This window comes from Eriocheir sinensis, chromosome 1 (assembly GCF_024679095.1).
Source record: "Eriocheir sinensis breed Jianghai 21 chromosome 1, ASM2467909v1, whole genome shotgun sequence".
NCBI classification, from domain to species: Eukaryota; Metazoa; Arthropoda; class Malacostraca; order Decapoda; family Varunidae; genus Eriocheir; species Eriocheir sinensis.
The window spans coordinates 5,693,989-5,711,001 of record NC_066509.1 but is presented as its reverse complement, the minus strand read 5'-3'; the positions used below and the strand labels follow the sequence as shown (position 1 = coordinate 5,711,001).

The window sequence follows — 17,013 nt, the reverse complement described above, 5'->3', positions numbered from 1 at the left end:
TTAATTGTTTGTCAACCTCCTACAGAATAATGCAATGGAGGGCACTGTAAAAATTAAAGCAAACCTACAATTCTTCAAAACCACCACAGATTTAAGTTCAAAACAGTCTTAATAAAATGTTGCAGTAATAAAATTACAAACTCTAAGCACAAGAATGGAAGTAGTTGTTTGTTGAAACAGATACTTATACAATCCTGGGATGAATGTTCTACAGTGAACACTTACACAGAACAGGTCAGCAAAAAGCTTATGTTTCTTGTTGGGCTGGTGAGTAACATCTGTCTTCTGGAGGGCGGCCTGCAGGTGGTGGGCTCGGAGACCACACAGGTGTAGCCCAGAGGAAAAGGTTTTTCTTTCTAGTAAATGGGAAATAAGGATTCTAATTATGAACATACTAGTTATTAACACCATTTACCGATATTACTTATAAGGTTACCAATAATAAGATATAAGTAAACTGACATTACAAACATTGCTATTGCTTTAACCTAAGGTCCTTCATGACTTCATGCATAACTAAATGTAACAGGCTTGATCACTTCAAATGGTAATCCTCCACTCTGCTTCATCATCCTCTTCAGACACTACTAGTTCACCGTAGGGCAAGGGCTGACCCCTACATTCCCCATCCCTTTCTTTCTGACATTAGCATACTCCATCCAACTGTTTTTTAAGGGCTAATGGGATGGAGAAAAGCATCAAGGCTAACAGCAGCTATGAATATACTGATTGGTCTACTGGGTAACTGATCTATATCTGACTACACTTCTTGCCAATCCCCAATCTCTGTACTTTCAACCACACTTATTTTCCTCTTTGTAATATTAAGTCTCCTTTAATTGGTATGATCTTGGAAAAATCAAAATTTACTCACCCGTTAATTTGATAATTTCTTCATCAGGTTTCCCTGCCAGGACCTTCAAGTATAAAGGTGCTACAAAAGATGCCAAAGACCAAAGCCTCATCGTTGAATCTCGAGAACAGGAAGCAAGGAGGAATGGCCGCACAGGATGGATACTCAAACCTGCATATGAGAGATTAAATATACCAGCACATGAATGAAATACAGAAATTGTTCAAACCTATAGAGCATATTTGTGGATTCAAAGTAATGTGCATTCTACTTTTACTTAAAACACAGTAAGAGGAATAAACAGCATACAATAATTAATTATTTCACATGAATTACATCCATTAGTATCCAAAATTATTACTGAAATAATTACACAGTATGTAATACAAAGGTATGGCAGTCATTACTGACCATAAACATCTGCTCCATGGTCCAGGACAACATCAAGGCAGGCAGCATGGCGGGCATCCCACACCCTCATGGTGCGGTCCCAGGAGCCAGAGATAAGGAGGAAAGGCACTTCTGGGCACCAAACAAGGCCCCGTACATTGTCTGAATGGCCCACCAGAATGTTGAGACACTGAGCCTTGGAGTAAGACCATATTCTGACAGAAGAGTCATCACTGCCACTGCAGAGAATGTCTTCATAAACAGGGTTCCACTTTACACGAAACACCTTTTTTACATGAGCTGAAAATATTCAAGTTACTTAATAGAGAGAATTACACATAATAAATATAATAAACTACTATCTTCTACAAGCAGAAATCCTTAACATTACTCTGAACCTTTGGGAGACAAAATTCAATTGGCCATAAATCCTAAACATTTTGTCTAGTGCTTGAAACAAACCTTTCAGCTCTGTTACTGGTTCCTTTCTATTTTTTGAGACACAAAATATTCGTATCCTGCCATCCTCACAGCCAGTGGCAAGGATGTCTGCATCCCGCCAGTCACAGCCATACACGGGCCCAGGGTGGCGATAGTCCTGCAGCAGTGTGCCGCTCACTTGGTGCACGTAGCAGAAGCCAGACTCACCTGCCGCAGCAAATAACCAAGATTCAGAAAGCACAGGCCTAGCCATTATAAAGTGATATTGTTAACAATGGATGCAATTTACACTTGAATTAGCGTATTTCCCACCATATAAGACGCACTTTTTTTCAAAAAAGAAGATTAAAAAAATCAGTTTGTGTCTTATACCCCGATGGTTAGGTTTTGGTAGGCCTAGGGGTTATTGTTACTGGTACGAAACCAACAACCAAAACACCTCCATTTGACACAATACAGTACCCTCCCAAGTTTCGCGCTTGCTTAGTTCCGAAGGTATAGCACTAAACTCAAGGATTGCAAAACTCGGGGTATTGAAAACACTGAAAAAGCACTTATATGTTCCGACCTGTGGAGAAGCTGACTTTTCTTTCCCCCTTTACTCCCTTGTTAACTCAAAAAACATACCTTGGAAAAAGGAAGAAAATGGGAAGAGACAACAGGTCGTTTTGAAGCCACAGTTGAAGGTGGCTGCAACAAATCCATAACTTGGGTAACGGCAGCACAAGCCGTGACAGCCCTTATTTTAGCAGATGACGCCCTGTCGATACAGGGCAAGTGCTTTGTTTACGTTTTGGATGTAGATACGGGCATCCGACCTTGGCCATGTGTGATGCAAACCCAGAAAAGTTGGAGTTGCTGGTTGCCCTAGCTGCTGCCAATGCGGTGGGATGAAAAAGGCCCAGTGTGGCACCAACTTACCAACAACTCACTCCCGGTTGGGCGTACTTGCCCGTACGCCCAACGGTTGAAGAAAAACAGCCAGTGTGATACTGCCTTAAGGCAGTGTGGCAGCTGATAGGGTGAGCCCTGGCAATGACATCACTGGACTCTCAGCAAATCACAAACGTGTTTTCAGAACTATCAGCCAACCATACGGCAGCCGCCTTCAACTGTGACTTCAAAACGACCCGTTCTCTCTTCCCATCTTCTTTCTTTTTCCAAGTTACATATTTTGAGACTGCTTGGGCAGGAGTTCCTCACATCCTCCTCCTCCCACTCTCCCCAACTCTGGTTTCATCATTTAATAAATCTCTCTCTCTCTCTCTCTCTCTCTTGACCGTAGCCCCAATGTTTGGAGGAAAACAGCCAGTATGACACTACCTTAAAAGGTAGCGCGCTTGACGGTGGCGGTGGGTAGACGTGACCCGTACATGTCAAAGCAGCGCGAAACTTGGAGTGGTAATTAATGCGCGAAAGTCGGGTAGTAAGAATTTAGGACTAAGCGCGAAACTTCTTTTTATTTGATTTTCAATTTTTTTGGCTAAAAAATGCTCCTTTTACTGCAAAATAATTAAAATAATAAATATATCAAAATACCTCTATACCGCAAAATCCCGCGATATAGCGATACAGTGAGACCGCAATAAGTGAACCGCGATATGCCGAGGGATCACTGTATATGAGTAAGACTGATGCTGTGACCTCAACTCCCACTGACTATTTAACTTTTGTACTAAGATTATCATTAAACTTTGAATGAATAGCCTAACACCATAATGAAAAAGTCATCAAATCTTTTATGACTATGCCTGTCTTATTAACATGATACACAAAACAAAAAACAAATTTACATACCTGCTGATGCAATGCGTCTTGCATCGTTTTGATTCCACGCAACACAAAAAACTTTCTTGTCTTTGTGAGAAATAATATCTTGCAGTATTTTATGTTTTCCCACGTCCCAGATAAATACATTACCCCCCGAGGTGCCAGCCACAATGCAGTTCAAGTCGGCAGGTGCCCAAGACAAAGAATAAATAATGGTGCTGCAGTTGGGTAGCGTGTCAACCTGGAGAATAAAAAGGTTTCCTATTAGCAATGAAGCACAAAATAGTAAATATATCATAAAATAATTTACATATATACACACACATACTGTTCTCGAGTCATGACCGTCTGCAACTTACAACCACCAGTTCTTACAACCGTGACTATAGTGGCTTATTTTCCCAATGAGGGACTTTCCAAACTCTATGTTAGTAAGGGGCAAATATTGAAAAGAAAAATTTATTATGTTGGCTATCAATGTATGAAATGATATGTGGAAGCTTATTAAAGTTGTTGAGTGTTCACAATAATTATACTTACTGCCTCCAATGTGTCAATTTTCCATATTTTGATTGAACCATCAAATGAGCCAGTTGCCAACAAGTCACTGTCCTCAGGCTTAAAACTGCAGTCAAATATTGTCTCTGTGTGACCCTGAAAAGATATATCCTGGTAAGTATGTGTTGAAATAATATCAAACTGTCCCAGCATTAATTAATTCCCCATCTCCATCACCTATCTGACCATGTGCAAAAGTTACCATTGTGGATCAAAAACTTTGTACCTGAGTATTACAATGGCAGAAGCAGTGTTTATGCCTAGCAGTGATGATTTCAATTTTTTTCCACCAATGACAAGTATAGAGGACCGAGGGTCAATTTTTGCTGAAGGCAGTGCCAGCAACACCTACCCTAGTAATACCTCTGACAAGTTTTACAAAGCAAATTAACAACTTTGAATTATAAGGCAAATCACTAATACTTAACCAAGAAAATCCCCTTAAAAATATCTCTATTTGGGGAAGAATATGAAAAGTTTAAATAGGCTACAGAAAGAAAATATCCACTGTGAATCAGGAAGGAGTGCTCCACATCAAATACATGGTATAATACATAAAAAAGATATTAATTACAGGTGAAGTGAACAAAATTTGAGTGTGTAGTCACATTCTGAAAACATCTGATGTATGGGGCTCACATGTTCTCTGTTAAATATCCACTGCTTCCTTCTAATATGGTAAAGTCCAACACCTCCATCCTTGAAGAGAGTAATAATGGCCACATTTGGGACCATTAATCCTTTCCTTTCAGTGGAGTGTTCATTAGGCAAGTCTTGATGAAATTTCTGTGTTTCAGAGGCACCTTCCACTCTTGTTGCACAGAGGACATGGAATCCTGTATCCTTAAGCACAATTGTCTCCACAGGTGTCTGCTTGTTGACAGTCCATACCCGAACAATACCCTTTTCGGCATCTGGGGAAGACAAAACTTTTCAAAGTACACAGTAATTATTGCTCTTCATGACTAATCATCATCATCCTCACACAAACCTATACATAATTTTTGGTAAACAGTATTTAAATTAAAAAAAGGTCAGAAAGGTGTACAAATACTTTTCAAAATCTTAGAATTAAGTTACTTCTAGTGGTGCAATTTTAAAACAGTAAATGCACGTGTAAGGTAAGGTATGATTAAGTCTGTTTGCACCATTTTAGAGTTCAGCAGATGTAAATAAAAGACACAAAAATCCTCTAGGCTGACAAGACGCCTCTTTAGCACATTGGTAGGATGCTAGCTTTCTCGTCTACCTGGCTGTGGTTGAAAATCTGACTCAATGAAGGCTGCTATTACTGTAGTTGTTAAACCTTTCATGGGATCTTCCTCTAAGGAGATCAATTTCTCATATATGTTGAAATTAATGAATACCCCCTAATACAGCTGTATGCAATAGTGGCATCCTGCAATCCTATTGTGGAATCTAGCTGGGAATAATATATATATATATATATATATATATATATATATATATATAAATATATATATATATATATATATATATATATATATATATATATATATATATATATATATATATATATATATATATATATATATATATATTTTTTATAGTAAATGAGGCAGCTCAAAGGAAAAAAAGAGAGAAACAATAAGGAGCTTGTGTCCCTATGATATGCGTGGCTTAAGATATTGGGCAGGGCTATTTACAATCTTATTAGGGCCACTGTGGGTCTGCTTCTGGGCAAGAAGCAGGTATACATAATATTCAGTAGTAAGATGTAATACCTCCTGTTACAAACATTCCTGGTGCATCAGGCAGCCAGGCAAGAGTGCTGACGCTGGCAGAGAGTGGTAGGATGTACTTGGTAATGACTCGCATTGTGTTGACGTCCACCAGCCATAATGCCCCACCACGATAGGCCACCAGGATGTAGTCTGGCGAGCAGGTGTCCCATTCCAGCGTAACAAGGTTGTGGTCATCTGAGTCTTCTCCCCCATCAGGGAAGGCAGAATAGCGTGTCTTTCCAATGTCTGGAAGGTTGAAATCATCAAGTAAGAGGGTGGCCCATGCAAATATTTAATTAAAAGCAAAAATTTATGTGACAATTTACTGTGTTAACAGTATCAAATTACTTTGTGAAGTGTATGAACTTATAGACTAGGCATGTGCATGTTACTAAAATAAGATCTAGTCTTGCAATATATAAAATTTGCTATCTATCTATGTACTTATTTATCTATCTCTGAAGCCCTGTCCCCTAACAGAAACTTCCCCTAAGGGGGTGATCACAGCAGAACCATCTCTCATCATCCTTGTTCTGGTACTCCCTCTCAGCACATTCAGTCATTCATGTACCAAATCTTTCTAATACTCATCCCCTCCTTCAATCCTGCTCTCAAATATTCTCTTCACAAAACCATTTTCATTCACTCTTATCACATGAGCAAACCATTTCCAAGTACAATGTTTTACCCACACAACCACTCCACAATCCATTCCCTTTGCTGTTACACCCATACCAAAATTTTTGAACTTATTTTCATTATATACCTCCTCCATCGCATCTTGACAAGCCACACGGACCTCTTACGTAGCTCACTTCCAACGTGCACATTTGCAGTTGCTGTCCTACATTCTGTGTTTGTGTCTTTGATGCACTGACAGAGATGGGAGGATAATGTTGTTTCTTATACTCTTCTTTACTGCCATGCTCACAATTTTTCCCTTCATAACTCTCCAATGCATCTATTACCTCTCTGCCCTCCACTGTCTTCCTCTCCTTCAATGCTCTCTTATTTAAACAAACAGTCCTTAAATAGTATCCTCCATCCCCACAAGATCTTACACTGTTTTGTTTTCTGCACTAACTCTATATGGCTTTGCAAAATCAATGGTCTGCTCTCTTGCTCTTACAAATACTATCATCTTATGCTTGTCTCCATTTACTTTCAACCAGTTACATAGGATTCAGATTCATCCACTATCAATTGCAGGATCCTTTCATATTCTGACAACACCACAGTATCATCTGCAAATGGGCCTGCTACCCTAGACTGTTCACTTTCATCGTTGCACCAAGTCCCCTATTCTGGTTTTCATTCCTCTCACAAAACCACCCATGTTGTACAGCCATGGTGACATCATGCACCATCACACCCTCACCAACACAAATGCTGTCATTCAGCTCTCCATTTACACATAGAAGCACTAGCATTCTTGTGAAAAGACTCAGTCCCTTCAAGTAAATGCCCTCTCTTAATAAAGTTTCAGGATATCCAAGAAACCCAGTGCTTCTCCCCAGAGGAAGAAAGTAAACTGGATCACCAAGGAATTATAGTCACCACTGTCAAAGATCATACACTAATTAAAATGTAATATACAAAATAAACAAAGAAAAAGTAAATAAAATGGAAATATATGTGCAAGTACATGTGCGTTATCACCTCATCCTATTGACTATCTGTAAAATTTCAGGACAGCTTTACAATTCTATTTTTTTCTTAAAAATGAATTAGAATAATATGAGACTAATACTGGTGGCATTTACCATCACTAATTCATGACGCATTAAGATTTTGTACCATACTCAAAGGAAAGTGATCTTGAAATCTGTCTTCTTATTCTTAATAAATAACATTTAACAAATAAATTAATATTATAATCAAAATCTTAGTAATATTAGCATCACCCTTTCTTGCAAAGACATGCTGGGAATCGAGGAAGATAATGCATGTGATATAATCTGCAGTGTTTTTTCCAAGTCCAATTTGAATCATTCTTAAATCTGATATAACCATAACATCTTGGCACAAAGAATAGGGTCACATATCATAATGATGGTTATGATGATGACAATGGTCCAGGTGGTAGTGGTGATCATGATTTCCTTTAAGATAGATATGTTTCATCATCAATGCATTAAAGCCCATGACTAATCATTAATGGGCATTCCACAAGCTGTATGTGGGCATGCAGTAAGGACAAGTTCTTCAATAACCATGCACACTCTCAACAGAGCAGCAGTGCAAGCATCAAAGTGAAGAGAAAATTTTCTCAGCTTATGATTTATAATATCATCGTCTGAAGGGTATGAGAGTATACAGACAGAGGGAGAGAAGAAAAGAATAATGGATAGATGGATACATACAGACAGAGAAAAAATAAGAGATGAATAGGCAGACAGACTGAGAGATCAATAGGCAGATATAAAGACAGACCTTTAACCCTTTCCATCTGTGACGCAGAAGTCGGCGTCACAGTATAGAAAGGGTCAAGAAGAAATGGAAGAGGATTAATCCTCTTTCTAAACCACTCAATCCTCCTCTAAATTCCTCTAAATCCTCTTCCATTTCCTCTTAAGAGGTTCAGAAGAGGATTAAGAGGAAATGGAAGAGGATTAAAAGGTTTAGAAGAGGACTAACGGTGATGCCGTCGGATGCCGACGTCGGCGTCGCCGGAGTGAAAGGGTTAAGTAGAATGACTGAATGAATGATTAATAAACTGTCAAACAGACAAATAACATATGATTATATAACTACATGCTTTCAGTCCATTGAAAACTATATAAATGTCTCAAGAGTGCCATATACAATAAAGAATAATGTGGTTTGGTGATTTTTGCAACAATTAAATACATTTTTACCTGAAAATGAAAATGTGCAACATGTATTATTATTGTTGCTTGTTTCTGAGTCAAGTATTCTGGAATTCCAGTGGGAAACAGTGGCATCTGAAGCAGAGAATTCAACCCTTTACCATGTACCATTCTGAAGCTTCAAATTTTAAATTACATATTTAAATTAAAAAAATACAGAATAAAATCAGTAGATTAGATGAGTGTACATATCTAAACATATATCATGAAAGTTTCTATAATGGCCATGTCAAAGTAAAATAGGTCACTTAAATTTCATATGCAGTATCATGTACTGTAAGTTACGGTGATGCCCATCCCATAGGTAGGGATTGATTTTTTTTTACTTTTTTTGTTATTCTTGTAATACTGAGCTTTATACAATGGGTCCTTGCCATTCATGGTTCAAAGATTTTCAATTTTTGACCATTCATGTAATCCTACAATCATAGGATGGTTGAGCATGTTACAGTTGTCCCTAAGATGTAAGGGATAGCATTAAGTTCTCTCTGGGATTTTTAACAGGTTCACACTACCTAAGAAAATGACAGTGGAAATGAAAACTGAAATTAATGAATCAATGGGGGAATATGTCACAGATCACATTGCCTCAACCACCCCATAACACCATCCCTGGGGAATCCCCCTAGCAGACCCCATTGCCATACCAAGTACCTCCCAGCAGGATCCATAGGCTTGCTCTGGCTATGACATCTGTGGGCACCCCCTTGGCCTATTCCACTCAGGATTGTCTCTTTCAGGCAACCCTGTGAGCAGGCCAACTTCTGGGAAGTATGCCACATGCCCATATAGCCCACTGCATCAGCATCTCTGGTATGTCGGTATAACAATGGCCATCATGCCTCCACTGAATGTATGGCAAACAGGTTTGACTCCCAGCCATGTTAAGTTGTTAAGTTTATTTCTTCCCAGGAACATCATTAAGTTTATTTTTCTCATCCATGGCTGAGCCAGCATCTCACATGTTTCAGGATCAAACCCCTTCATTACATAGGAACCTAAGCTTTAAGAATGGTGAGGACCATTGTGCTGATGATAAAAAATAACTGCAATGTCTTAGGGATGATCATGTTACTGTCATCTTTTAGACCTACTGCTATAAATGTGATGTTCTTAGACTGCTTTCAGCTTATTCTTAATCACGTCTCATTTAATTGATAGTGATACCTCAAAATGGTAAACAACATTTACATGCACAAAGATACTCCACTGTGAAGTCTATCATGGTGATGCTTCTACAAACAGAGCAGACATACTGGATTTATAAATCAAAGTTATAAGAAAAATAGATATTACCTTCTCTGTAGACAGTGATTTTTCCATCATTGTGTCCCACTACAAGTCTTCCAGGTACAGAGGGGTGCCAGCGGTATGTGACAATTGCATGGGGGTAACCATAGTCTTCCCTGAATGGAAAGGGTTCACTGTTTTCGGCATAGTCCCACAGCTGAAGGGGTCCAACTTGAGTGGAGAATGATAACAAGTCCCTGAAGAGGCAAATTTAAATAGATAACTACACACATAGTTTCCTTCAAACTGGTGGTGATCCCTTTCTCATAATTATTGATTTTTTTTTTTTTCACAGTAAAAGGAGATCGTTCAAATGAAAAACAAAAAAGGAAAAATCCAATAGGAACTGGGCCTGAAAACAGAAGCTAAAAAAATTCTACTTTCCACCTTCATGTCTCTAATGCATATGACAGAGTTAGGGGGATAATACTCTTTCTTATGCTCCTCTTTACCCCCATGCTCACACTCCTTCCTGTCATTTAAAATCCTTCCATAAACCTTTCCAGGCACACTATAAGGTAAGCTAATTCCCCTATAACTGTAACAATCATCCCTACTTTCTCCTTTCTCTTTGAATAGCACAATGATGACCTCTATCCAGACTTCCAGCGCCTCATCCTGCTCACACACTAATTACACATCCGCAACATTCGCTCCACAACTGCACCTCCTCCATATATCAGCACTTCTGCTGTTATGCCATCAGTGCCACAGGCCTTGGAAAGATCCTTAATCAATAATATAAAGAGGGTGACAGAACAGAGCCCTGAGGAACACCACTGTTTATAAGTTTAGGAATAGAACAATGACCATCTACTACAACAGAACTAGGTCAGTCTGCAAGGAAACTGGAGATGAAATTAGAGGGATAGAATTTGTAGGAGGGTAATTTAGAAAGCAAAGATTTGTGCCACACTCTTAATCCATGTGCAACATTAGGATCTATATAACTTCAGGCAAATGCCACAATGAGTAATGACATGAAGCTTAAACTAAAAAACATGGAGCAACAAACCTATGTCCAGTGCACCATGCCACCACTGTTGGCACCCGACAGATGCTGATGGCATAAAGAACACTCTGCCTGCTCACGCTCCAAACACACACACGCTGGTCCAAGGCAGCACTAAAAATATAAATAAAAGTGTATCAGACATTGTATCCACATCTTGTAGTGATTTGTTATGTTTATAGCTCACTTCACTTTTTTTTTTTCAATTAATAAATATTTGCAATAATAGGTCTCTTCTGGCACAACAGATCAAGCAACTTTTACCTGGCGAGGAGGTCTTCACTACAGGGATGCCAGTCCAAGCAAGTGATGGTCTTACGGTGGTCAGCTAAGATACTAAACAGCTGCCACTCAGTGCTCCCTGCCTCGACCTCATGAAGTAATAGAAAAGAAAAATAGGTCATTATAAAAAAAAAGTAATTTCCTCTTAGGCTCACTTACATATCTACCTCATACTTGAACCAACATTTCAAGAAGACGTTTTACCTTACCTCATAAACATAGATGGCAAGTGTTGCAGCATATGCAAAGCGTCGAGAATGTGCAGTGCAAATATTGTGGTGCCAGGGTTGGGCACCAGCAGCAAGTAGTGACAGCTGCTGCAACATGCCGCCCCTGCATCACAGAGAAGAGGGTCATTGAGATGGTCATTCTTATTACTAATGAAAACTTCATTTAGAAATTATTTACAAACAAGAAAACTGCAATTATGCAATGAAAGTGCATTGACAGCCAGCATTCCACCACACACCTTATGTCCAAGGAGGGAAGGGCAGCAGCAGCGTTGTCAACGCAGGTCTTCAATCCACCTGCCAGCACACAGTGGCTGCTCGCACTTTGGATGTAATTTGCATTGCTCTGGACATTCCAACCATAGCTTTTGTCCCTGTTGACAATGATTATGGTAATGGTAAAAACTAGTTGATATGTTTGTATATATGAACATAGTTTACTGCTATGTAAAACCACAGAAGTGGATTATACAGCACTCATTCTCATTTCAGATGTTCTGATATTGCAAAAGTGCATTTAGCAATAAAGTGGAATATTTTGCATGAAGAACACACATTTTGTGGGCATATAGCCCAGCTCTTGTCCACAAAGTTTGAATACCCCTAAAAGTCTCATCATTTCCAATTAGTACAACCAGCAGTGTGTTCCTGATCAAGGTGATCACAATGTGAGATAAAAAATTCAAAAGATCAATCAATCAATCAATGGGGGCATATGCTAAAGAGTGTGTTGCCATCCCCACCTTATGATGCCAACCTAGGGACTCGTCCAAGCAAGTCTCTATGCCAGCCACCTTCCCATACCAAGTCACTCATAGCAGGATCCATTGTCTTACTCTAGCCACAAGCTTTGTGGGTACCCTCCATACTAGGTCAACTTTTGGGAAGTATGTCATATGCCCATATAACGGGAGTTGGGTTTGAAGGACTATGTAGGTAAGAAGCCTTGATTCACTCTCACGGAGTAATCGTTGACTTAACACAAGCCTTTACAATGGCACCCCATTTATTACCAAAGGCATTAATTCACCACTTCAAGTCACTTTTTAGTGTTCATGACTGACAACTGTGAAGCAACACCATTTAATGTTGAGCAAGTGAATCACACTGTGGGCTTAGCCAACTGACTGTAAGACTTCTTGATATGACCTGCTGTTGTTCTCCACAATGCTACCAAGGTTTGTAAAACTTTTCAAGATCTTAATGTCTCCACTCTGTTTGTCAGCACAGATGAATCCAAGTTCACCTGTGTTGCTGGTGCTTAGCACAACAAAATGGACCAGTCTGAACCAGGCCTAAATCATCCCAGCTTCCATGACCACTACCAGACTTTTTTATGATATTCATTCATTCCCAATTCCCTTGATTATAAAAAAATGTCTCCATCAGTGTCTGGAGGAGATAATGGTGGTGATGGATTGCCATAATGCACTTACAGTGCCAAGAGAAGTGCAAAATGAGGGTTCAAATTTGAGAAGAAAATAAAATAAAATTTTGGAGTGAAAAATTGGTCCAGATCTGCTGACTAGGAACCAATTGTATATCTCACTATTTGTTATTCATTTTACCCATTGTTGATTTGCATTTTGTGAACACTTTGGGGGCACTAATTACTTACAAAATGTGAGAGAGCACTGCACTGAGCAACAGAGGATATTAATTCCATGTAGCAGCTGAAAGTTTTTGAAGACTTCTGATATAATTCAAAGAAAATGGCCGCTAGGAATACAGAGCTGGTTCAGAATCGCCATAATGTTGGTGTGGTTATTTTCCTACAGACCTCACCCTCCTTTTCTCTATGAACAAGTTTTACATGATCTGGCAGCTCATGGCTGCTTGCAACTGAAAAACTGTGTACCATCACCAGTCTTTCATAACCCACCCAACCTTTACAGCTAACTTGAGAATTTTACTTCATTCCACATTTAGAAAATTATTCACAAAAACCTTTCACTCACTACTCATTACTATACTAAGTGTGCTCTTGAACTTGGGAAAGCTACCATTCAAGGTGATAATATATATATTAAGGGTGTGCAGGAAAACCAAGAGAACTGTGTGCTTACTTCACTGATATGATGGTGGCCTTCGTGACGCGAGACAACAATTTCATTTTCTCAACTATTGTTTTCTTCACTACAGAACTCCTAAGCCTGCTTATGAAAGTTTGCAAATCTCTTACTCATTCTCGTGTAATTCTGTGAACACTGGTTCATTAACACACTGGAATATAGTACAGTGGCAATTATCAGTTATGTGTCACAAGAATGCAGGAAAATATGAGACTAAAAATACTATAAATGAAAAAGAATCAATTATGAATGCTGCAGATAGCATCTAACCACATCAAAAAACAAATACTATCATGTTTGAAGACATGTTTTACTTGAATCTCAGAAAAAACATATACTAGGCATTTCAAATTATGTTAATTAATAACCTACATAACATATACATTGGGTATGCTACAACGAATCTCCTTGTTTCCTGAATGCCATTCCTTCACCCTAGAAAAAGACACGCATGTATGGATATGTTGAGGCCAACACTCAAGACCAAAGTTGCTTCCTAACACAATAAATTGAGGTTTCATCAGTGGGCCTTCTTACCTATCATACAAACTACTCATGTGTTATGTTTTTTTACACACACACACACACACACACACACACAGTGGAACCTCGGTTTTCATGATTAATCCATTCGAAAAAGTCTGACGAAAACCGAATGTACGAAAACTGAAGCAAATTTTCCCATAAGAAATAACGTAAATCCAATTAATCCGTTCTAGACACCCAAAAATATTAACAAAAAATACATTTTATAGAGAATAACTATAGTTTTACATACAGAAAACAATGAGAAATAAATATAAATGACTAATGAAATTGATAAATGAACATTTAACATCACTTTTACTTTTATTGAAGACTCTTGTTGGCGTATGAAAGACAGCAAGGAGGGGAGAGGGAGGAGGAGAGGTTATTGTTTGGAAGAGGAATCCCCCTCCATAAGGACTTCAGGTATCAAGGTCCTATCTGGGGTTACTTCCCTATCTCTTGAACACCAGTCTTATAAACATGTTTGTATCTGTAATTTTTTTTCCTCGTATTCGGGTCAAGGTGGACTGAAATTCACGTATTTTATGCCAATGAGAATATACTAGTATTTCATTGTGCATAAATGATGCTATAATTCCTAATTATGTCCCAAGGGAAAGGTTCAAGGGTGGTCTGGAGATACCTTGGAAATGCTAAGTTTTCCTTTGAAGATGATGTTGGGAGATGAGCATACGGCTGTGAGTCACAAATGCATGGGATGCTTAGTGTGGGCGCTTGATTCCGGGAAATGAGTGCCCGAGTCACGCGGACGAGTTTGGTACAGACCATTTTCAACTGTACGAAAACCGAGTGGATGTACAAAAACTGGGACACAATTTCGATGAAAAAAACTCGTCGAAAACCGAATCGTACGAAAACTAGGGCATACGAAAACCAAGGTTTGACTGTATGTATGTATGTATGTATATATATATATATATATATATATATATATATATATATATATATATATATATATATATATATATATATATATATATATATATATATATATATATATATATATACAAAATGTGAAAAAGCCATCCATGTGTCCATGCAAAATACAATGGGAAAAAGTATATCAGGGAAACATCACAATCTATGAACATGCTTCAAATTTCCACGCCAGTATGCTTGACCAAGCACTGCTTTGTAAATGGTGGCCATTGTGCATAAGCATCATAAAAAAATTGAAAGTTCCGGTTCATATCAACAAGATCGACTGACATAAATTCAAAATCATATGAATTTATGCTGAAATAACTTATTCTGAAAAAAAGACAATTCATGCCTCTAATGAAAGAAAGCATACTAAAAGCATAAAAACTTCCACAAGTGACTTTGATGGCAGCTTGAATATGAAAAATTATTCATGGTACAGAAGTTTGTCTGACTGGCTTGTAAAGCAGGAAATATAATCACTTACAGTGTCTGAAAACGGGTGAGGGCTGTCAGTTCCAGTCCTGGTCCACTAAACCCCTCACTCTGCACACTTTCTTCCCTACTCAAGTGGATGCAGCCTGAGCATTCAGAATCAGTGGTGGACCAGGAACTCTCACTCAATAAAACATCCTCAATTTTCTCTACATAATTGTGGATTCCATCAAAAGATTTCTTTTTCCAGCGAGGCATAACTCACTGACTTTAAATTTTCATTTTTTGCTCACTTTGTCAGTGCTACTTTAATTGTCTGGTGCTGAAGAATACAGTGCTGTGAAATAAAGGAAAACAGTTCACAAACAACTAACTTTGAGAAATAATTTCTTGCATAGAAGTTCTGTAATACATATATTATTAACTGATCCCATGAGAGCTCAGCAGTACAATGGTAATTCTGTATTGAAAAACTGGAAATACACCTATCAATATGATGAGTCACTCTTTCTATGGTAAGCCCAACTGTTTAAAAAATAATTTCATATAAAAAATATATATATATATATATATATATATATATATATATATATATATATATATATATATATATATATATATATATATATATATATATATATATATATATATATATATATATATATATATATATATATATATATATATATATATATATATATATATATATATATATATATATATATATATATATATATATATATATATATATATATATATATATATATATATATATATATATATATATATATATATATATACACACACACACACATACGCACAAATATTATTTGAGCTGAAAGTATGATATTAATATAAAGATCTAAATCTAGTCCAAAAGTTAGATTATTTACTGAAACATATGGTACCTATGTCGATGATACAAAACTAAATATGTTAATAGCATCCACCATTTCTCCGCAGACACACCTGGCTCTTACCAATATGCCTAATTATGAGAAGTCTACTTGTAAATATCTATATCTGGCTTAGTTGTCAAAATTCAGATTTAGAAGTTTATACAGTAATTTAAATTTCTGGCAGGATGAATAAGTAACTGAAACAGGAAGAGAAGTGACGAACGATGTGGCAAGTGAGATGGCTGGTAGGTCAAAGAATTGTAGCAGACAGAATAACAGTTGATGAAATCTATGCCGTGGAAACAGGAGTTACAAATAAAAAAAAATGTGTATACAGCAGTCAGGCAAATCCATCAACAGAGCACCATGCAAGATCTCTTTCTTTTCTTCTCTCCATGAGAACTGGTGACAAAATGAGGTTTATTATCTATTGGCTAATCAGGCAATGCTCTGTATAACAGTACCAAAATTTAAAGCATTATTTTGTTCTGATACATTTAAGACAAATGAGATATTGCTTGGGGATCTCAGAGGTTATCACAACTGTGTGGTAATCACATAAAATGCTATATTATGAAGAAGGGATACAACTATTTAAATAATGTAAATTCTATCATGACATCACAATGCATACAAACTTGCTAATTATTACATTAAACATGCTTGGGAACATTACAACATATAGGCTACTGAATT

The 17,013-nt window shown here is 37.6% G+C and overlaps 1 protein-coding gene across 5 annotated transcripts in view; it reads right to left on the bottom strand.

Moving 5' to 3' along the window:
- LOC126984706 (WD repeat-containing protein 17-like) overlaps positions 1-17,013 on the bottom strand; it is a 34,355-nt gene that overhangs the window by 14,563 nt on the left and 2,779 nt on the right. For 2 of the 5 annotated variants that reach the window (XM_050838758.1, XM_050838676.1), the window contains exons 2-16: positions 15,471-15,755; positions 11,681-11,815; positions 11,421-11,544; positions 11,194-11,300; positions 10,933-11,043; positions 9,924-10,114; positions 8,616-8,702; positions 5,758-6,003; positions 4,652-4,926; positions 3,995-4,108; positions 3,482-3,695; positions 1,706-1,891; positions 1,265-1,543; positions 875-1,024; positions 226-356 (exon numbers count right to left, since the gene is read on the bottom strand). In XM_050838758.1, coding sequence (XP_050694715.1) covers positions 226-356; positions 875-1,024; positions 1,265-1,543; positions 1,706-1,891; positions 3,482-3,695; positions 3,995-4,108; positions 4,652-4,926; positions 5,758-6,003; positions 8,616-8,702; positions 9,924-10,114; positions 10,933-11,043; positions 11,194-11,300; positions 11,421-11,544; positions 11,681-11,815; positions 15,471-15,676 — 2,556 coding nt within the window. In that variant the 5' untranslated portion in view covers positions 15,677-15,755. Of the gene's footprint in view, positions 1-225; positions 357-874; positions 1,025-1,264; positions 1,544-1,705; positions 1,892-3,481; positions 3,696-3,994; positions 4,109-4,651; positions 4,927-5,757; positions 6,004-8,615; positions 8,703-9,923; positions 10,115-10,932; positions 11,044-11,193; positions 11,301-11,420; positions 11,545-11,680; positions 11,816-13,507; positions 13,670-15,470; positions 15,756-17,013 lie in introns of those variants that run through there. The other 3 variants (XM_050838840.1, XM_050838897.1, XM_050838806.1) reach the window with 3 other exon arrangements.